Source organism: Salvia hispanica, chromosome 1 (genome assembly GCF_029641045.1).
Source record: "Salvia hispanica isolate PSC_SH4W2 chromosome 1, Shi_PSC_v1, whole genome shotgun sequence".
Lineage (NCBI taxonomy): Eukaryota > Viridiplantae > Streptophyta > Magnoliopsida > Lamiales > Lamiaceae > Salvia > Salvia hispanica.
The window spans coordinates 2,290,553-2,298,106 of NC_142692.1; the positions used below are offsets into that span (position 1 = coordinate 2,290,553).

Genomic DNA, 7,554 nt, shown 5'->3' on the forward strand with positions numbered 1-7,554 from the left:
CTATTTATTTTATTAGACACTAAGAAATAAAAATAAACAATGTCAGATATTGTAAAACTGTTATATTTCAAGAATTATTATTTTTAAACTATTTTTTTTATTATTTGTGCTTTAAAGTGACGATTTTGATATAAAATAAGATATAGATTTAAGGTTTGTCTGGAATCAATCGGGATTTTTAGTTGTTTTATCGTTCCACTAATTTTTTTTATATTTTGATGTATGTGTATATACTAATGGTGTTCAATAAATATCGTCGAAGAATTATGGAGTGTAGAACTTTTTATTGATTGAATATTGTCGGACTCTTGCAATTTGTCACAGTAATTAATTAATACTTCCTCTGCTCGTTAATAGGAGTCCCGTTTTTTCATTTTAGTCTGTCTGCGAATAAGAGTCTCGATTCACTTTTATCATAAATGGTAATAACTAATAAGGTCTCATCTTCCACTAACTCATTCTACTCACATTTTATTTAAAACTAGTAATACATAAAAGTGGGACCCCTATTCCACTAACTTCTTTCCACTTACTTTTCTTAACATTTCTTAAAACTCGTGCCGCCTATGAATGAGACTCCTAATGGCGAACGGAAGGAATACTACATGATTGAGTCTTATTTTCTGTTAACATAATTTTTTAACCACTTTTTTTTCTCTTTTATCTCTTTTTTATTGTACTAATTTAATACTATTAAAATTGATATTGATCATTACCAAGACTATTTTTTTATGGCATGAGGTAATAATATTTATCTGGAATAGTTGTTTCTACTATTCAAATTTACTCAAACAAAATAAAAACTTAAAAATAAAATATAATTATTTGAATTATAAAAGAAAATTGGTGAGGGAAAAATCTAATTCCCCCAATAAATTTAGAATTTAAATTAATGCAGTAACATATTTCCCAATAATGTTACTACTACTAGAAAGTCAAAAATGAAATAAAATGATACGACTTACATTTGATTTCATAAAGTCCATATCCTGTGGAGATAATTTCTAGAGAGAATTTTCTAGATTTGTTTCAGCCAACAAAAATTTCTCAAATTAAGGATACAAGAAAATAAAATGGTATATACATAGCGATCAGATTTATACTATTTTGTTTTCCAATTAGAGTAAATATAACACGTTTATAAAATTAATATACGATCATACGATTAATTTAATACATAATATTTCATAAGATTATAAGCAATTTTCAATATTCATCACATTAATTGCATAAAATATGTTTTTTGATAGAACCGCTCTTGTATAAATCTACCAGACTCGGTTGAGTTTTATAACTTTCAATTTTTCATAATTAATTACTACTCCCAAAATTAAGAGTTTGGGGAAAATGGAAGAAGATTTGGGAAATGCGATGAGAAAGACATTTGAATTACCAAGTACGGTATACGAATTTTGCATCGATAAAGTGGAGGCATATGGTGATGTTCTTCTCCTATTTACTACACAATCTATAAGAGAAAATAAAACTCATGTCACCTCTTATTACAAATGGTTTTTGAAAGGGTTGGATAGTGAACAGATGTGTTTTCACTTAAGTTTCCCTAAATTGACAATTGAATTTACATTTCCAAAGAAAAATATTAGTCAATTATAATGGGATGGAGAGAGCAGTCCGAGTGATAATATTGTAATCGATGATCTCGATTGAGTACGGTCCAATCTATCTATTTATTATATTATCATAATGTAGTTTTGATTCAATTCAATGTAATGATATAGTAGATAGTTTTGATCATCATTAATAAATTTTGAATTCAAGAAGTCAGAGGTTTTGTATTTTATCTCTATTAGTTCAGTCATTCTTGACATCTTATGACATGTTTATAATAACGGTATCTACAACAATGTCACTAACATTGTGTCTTATGTTAATATTCATTATCTCCATAACACTTCTCTTATTTAAGAAACAACACATGCAATCTACTATTCCTTTTCATGAATCCCATCTTTATTCATTTGTTATATTAATTTACTCCATTTATTTTAATTGAAAACTACAAACCCAAATCATTCTAAACACCTGCAATGAACTTACATTGTAGCACTACGTTGTTGTGGGTCTATGTTGCTCATGTTGGTAGCTAAATTTTGTTTGCAAAGCATTATACATGACACTTTTATCCGCGTCTTGTACCTCAGCCACCTCCGGGGGCATCACAATGCTCAAGCCGATGGCTCGTCCTTTTCCTCCTTCGTTCCAATCGAACTAGCCAGGGCTCTTGGTTAAATAGGCCGATTTTTTTGGGCTCACAATTCAATCCATAGTCCGACAATAGTACTTGTTAAAATGTTGATTTGAAATGAAAAAAAAAATAGTTTTAAACTATCTAACATTTTTTAATTTATTTTTAGTGTATAATATTTACTACAGTACTACATAAGATTTTCTTGCAATTAGAGTCAAGTCAAGTTTGTCCTAGCGGCAAGAAACTTAGATATCAATGTATGAGGTGCTGAGTTTGAGCCCTTTTGAAATTAGTTGTAATTTCCTACTTCATATAGGATATGATAATTTTTTTTTAAAAGTCATTTTCACGTGTTTCTAAAACTAATATGAGATCAGATAAATGATTTGTTATAAAGCACATCAAATATTTTCGGATATAACCATTCTTATTTATACCCACCAAATTTAGTTTAACTCTACAAACGCCAATCTATACAACAATGTGTTCCTAACTGTGCTCCTTCCAATACCAATCTATTTTTGTGCTGTATTATTCAACACCAATCTATTTTTTTGTTAATTCGTTTTGTGTGACAGGTTTGAAAGTTCAAAATTTTTCTACACAACCTTATTTTCATTATGGTATATGTTTAATGTGTTATGAAATGCTACTGTGTTTTGTTTAATTTTTCATCGCAATATTGTTTCATTAGCATATACTAGTACTATGTATATTTTATTAATCATTCGTATTTCTACTAATCTTTTCTTAGTCCATTAACTCAAAATATCAAATGGTTAACTATACGCATAAAATATAATCAGTCCACAATGGAAATATCCACTAACCAACAATTTAGATAGCCAAAGTAGTCACTCATTTCCCAATGCAATCTGCGATAATCTTCCCTACGTTAATTAATTGTACATGTACATTTATTTCTTGGTACGATCGATTGCTTGATTAATATGATATGGCGAATATTTGAGTCGGGCCTTAATATTGTGTAGTGCAATATTAGTTGTAAATAGCACTTTTGTTTTCAAAATCGGTAAGAAATCTACCAAAGGAGAAATTAAATACTATTTGAAGAAAAAGTGAGAGAAATGCAATTAAATACTACTCTGTATTAAGCTAAACATTAATTTTATTTACAACTAATATTGCACTACACAATCTCCACTACTACTTGCTTAGGCTATCCGCATCTCTTCTCTTATCCGTCTCTTAACCGTCTTATCTCTTCACTATTCATGAGCTCCACTGTACTTTTCACCTCATCTCTTAATTAAGAGACAACACCTGCATCCCTCGATCTCTTAACCATCCCATCCCTTAACTATTCATTAAATTTCATTTTTTATTTTTATTTCCAACAAATTCAATTAATATTTCATTGAAATATTAAATTAATACTAATAATTCATTAAATCATTAAAAACCACCAAAATTACAACATCCGAAAATACGAAAAATACATAATGAAAATTCTATGGAGTATTTTTAATTTTAATTTTAATTTTTTAAGTTAAAAAACCAAAAAAAAAAACCATTTTAAACGGATATAAACGACGCCCACTCACGGGCCGGCGAGTGGGCGTCACGCACGAACCGAAGCACGCCACGCCGCCAAGGCGCGTGTCTCAGCTCGAGGCAGGCCTCTTCGGGACGCGACGAGACGGCTCGTCTCTTCGGGACGAGATGCATGCCGCATCGCCGTCTCGATGCGGTCTCGTCTCGACGAGACGAGATAGAGACCGCATCGAGACGCGATGTGGATGCCCTTATTACCTTTTATTTCTCTATTCTGCCTTATCAATTATATATTAAAATTCGTATTGAACAAATATTCATATTGTTCGCAAAGAGTTAGAAATGGGCTGGCCGGTGGTGGGGTCGGCGGTCGCTGATTGCGATGGAAAACCATCCAGTTCATTGCATTTGATTCATCGCTATATATGATGCACACTTCCTTGATTAGCTATATGTATTCATCGCTGTATTTGAGGCATACTGCCTTGATTAGCAATAAGCGTATGAAAATGGATTCCTCTCTCAAATTGGGATGCTGCTCACTTTTTGTTTCCACTCCATTGTTGATCATTCTTCTCAATTCTTACTTCCTTTCGCTGAAGAGGATCGAGGTTAGAGATGGCGGCGACGGCTTATGCATCCCTTGTGTCGCTGCTGAATACGATGGATCAGATCCAGGCACATCCTCGGCTTTCCCCCAATTTCTACAGCTGCCAGCTTCAATCTCTCGGCGAGATTGTTGATTTCCTGGTTGATTTTGTGGTGAATTATTCAGAAAAGGCGGAAATTGCGATGGGGCGAATTGGGGATATCGCTCATGAGGCTGAACACATGATTGAAGTCGCAGCTGCTGACCTAATTCGCGATAGATCTACACTCAAAAGTGTCGAGAAGATGCTTGAGCAAATGATACAAGAGATGAGCTCCATCAAGGAAGAGATGATCAAGTTCAAAGAGGAATCCGTGCTTCCATCATCATCATCATCAGATGCTCCTGCAATTACGATGCCTACACCACCACTACCACGATCATCATCATCATCATCTCTTCGTGCAGCGAAGAATACCATGCTTGGATTTAACCACCATGTGGATCGTCTTCTGGAGGAGCTAATCGGACACGAGTCTCGGAGTCGGAGAATAATCCCAATTGTTGGGATGGGAGGCGCTGGTAAGACCACTCTGGCCAAACATGTCTATGGACATCCATCTGTGGTTGAACTTTTTGATTTCCGTGCTTGGATTACTGTGTCTCAAGAACATAATGCAATTCATATCCTTTCACAAGCTCTTTCTTGCTTAGGAGTAGCGGTGTCAAAGGATAAAGCTGATCATGAACTAGGTCATAAGCTGTATCAAACTTTATTTCGTCAGAAATATCTCATTGTATTGGATGATCTGTGGAGTCATGTGGCTTGGGAAAGGGTGCAACATTTCTTCCCAAACGATGATACTGGTAGCCGAATTGTTGTGACAACCAGGCAACAACAAGTGTCTAAATCCTTAGGCAAATCATTAGGCTTCTCTTCACTTGATGTGGGTTTTCTTGATTTCGATATTAGTTGGGACCTTTTCCATGAAGTGACATTTGCAGGACAACACTGCCCTCCTCAATTGGAAGGAACCGCGAAGAAAATTGTCGGAAAATGCCGAGGACTTCCACTTGCAATCTGTGTGATTGGGGGACTTCTTCGAAAATCAACGGGGACGCAAGAGTATTGGGAGGAAATTGCTAAAGACAAGAGCTTGGTTCTGGAATATTCAGGTGATGGCAACGAACCCTCCAACATATTTTATATGAGTTACAAGCATTTACCTGTTTGGTTGAGACCATGTTTTCTTTACTTGGGATTATTTCCGGAAGACTCTAAGATAGATGTGGCCAGTCTTATCAAATTATGGGTCGCTGAAGGATTTATAAAACCAACTAAAAGCCAAAGTATGGAACAAGTTGCAGAGAGTTACATACGGGACCTTGTTGGTAGGAATCTTCTCTTAGTTGAATCTAAACGTGAGATTGTTACCATTCATGATCTTGTAGGAGAGTTGTGCGGTGTATTTGAATACAAGACTGTTACCATTCATGATATTGTAAGAGAGTTGTGCATAAAGACCGCAGAGAAAGAAAACTTTTATTGTGTCCAGAGAGACTTAAATGGGGGGTGTGAATTCATAAGAGATGAAAAATCCGCATATTTTTACCCTCAAGAATCTGTCAGTTTTTCAGAAAATCCGATAGTTATGAGAATTGGGCAAAGGCAAGCGTCATGTGAGTGTAGATTGTCGAGAGTGTTAATTGATAAGGATTGGCTAGACACTTGTGAACAAGTTAACCTGCGATACTTGTATCAGGATTTCGGTACATCGCCAATTCCTTCATCAATAGCACTATGTTGGAGTCTGCAAACATTGAATACAGAGGTGGCAAATACAGTTGTTTTACCATCCGAGATTTGGAACATGCCTCAACTTAGGCATATTATAGGCGGCTGCATGCGTGTTTCTGATCCTCCTCCCGGTGACATCCTTGTTCTACACAACTTGCAGACACTCGTGGCAGTAGAGAATCTCGTTATGAGTGAGGAGGTGTGCAGCAGAATACCCAACATCAGAGTATTGGGGGTGGTATACAGGTCTTCTGGAGAGCAAGTTGAGCAAAGTTGGTCTTCGCATCTGCATAATTTGGTCTGGTTAAGCAAGCTTGAATCTTTAGAACTCAGTCACTTTGGAGAGCCATATGTAGGTGATCCTTTTGAGAAGCTTCAACTGCCGAATTCCCTAAAGGAGCTCACTTTAATCAATTGCAATATTGCATGGAGTGGTATGGGAATGATTGCTTCCTTGCCTCATCTTGAATTTCTTCAATTGAATGGGGAAGCGGTGGTAGGGCCTGAATGGAATTTTGATGAGGAGATATTTCATGGTTTGAAACGTCTAATCATTTGTCATAATCACAATCTGGTTAATTGGACTGCGGACTGTTCCAACTTTCCATTGTTGGAGACGCTTTTGCTTTGGAATGTACCGAATCTAGATGAGATTCCTTTGGAAATTGGAGAGATACCCACACTTGAAAACATAATTGTTGTTGAGTGTTCGGAATCAGTTAACAAGTCAGCAAGAAAGATAATAGAGGAACAAGAGGATATGGGAAATCTAGCCCTTCGAGTTGTATTTAGTTCCGGGAGTGACAAATTATGGTGGACCCACAAGTCAGCACTAGAGAGGATAGAGGAAGAGGATCATGAAGAACAAATCCGTACACTTACATTTACTACCGGGGCAGATTGTTCTGCGGTGAAACTAACCATCAAGTTCAAAATACCATTACTACAAGAAGATATGCCTACTTTATCAATTGCATATTCCGACGAAAACTTGCTTTTATGTGACAGAAAGCGAGCTAGGGGCTTTAAAGTCCACATGGAAGACAATAGGGAGGCGTTTCGTTATGAGCCCTCATCTCCAGGTGGAGGGAGTCTCTTTTTTCCAAAGAATCGTAGTACTTTATTTGGTGACGGATGACTGCTCTTTTCTTCAGATGCACAAAATGGAGAGGGGCTTGAAGAATTTGCTAAGGAGAAGACAGTGTGGTTCATTCTATTCTAATGGTAGTAGCATTGTGTTATGTTATGTTATGTTATGTGTGGCTAGATATTGATTTTACTCTCTGCTTTGACTAAATGCTGTGTGGCTAGTTATTGATTTTACTCTCTACTTGACTGAATGCTGTTTGGCTGTGTGTTGTTTGATTGATTGAGTTTGTTCAACAATGCTTTCCTTTAAACTATGGATCAGATTAACCTGTGGCTGATGCCAACTTTGCTCAA

At 35.8% G+C, this 7,554-nt stretch overlaps 1 protein-coding gene across 3 annotated transcripts; it reads left to right on the forward strand.

The window, feature by feature from the left end:
* The first annotated feature begins 4,072 nt into the window (after positions 1 to 4,072).
* LOC125222493 (putative late blight resistance protein homolog R1A-3) lies at positions 4,073 to 7,554 on the forward strand. Of its 3 annotated transcripts, none has more exons than XM_089062840.1 (3): positions 4,073 to 4,895; positions 5,028 to 7,193; positions 7,266 to 7,554. In XM_089062840.1, the coding sequence occupies exons 1-3, from the start codon at positions 4,343 to 4,345 to the stop codon at positions 7,331 to 7,333; spliced, it is 2,787 nt and encodes a 928-aa protein (XP_088918966.1). In that variant the 5' UTR covers positions 4,073 to 4,342; the 3' UTR covers positions 7,334 to 7,554. The 3 variants fall into 3 exon arrangements, with proteins under 3 accessions (XP_088918966.1, XP_088918967.1, XP_088918965.1); XM_089062841.1 differs by having other exon boundaries at positions 5,319 to 7,193; XM_089062839.1 differs by having other exon boundaries at positions 4,073 to 7,193.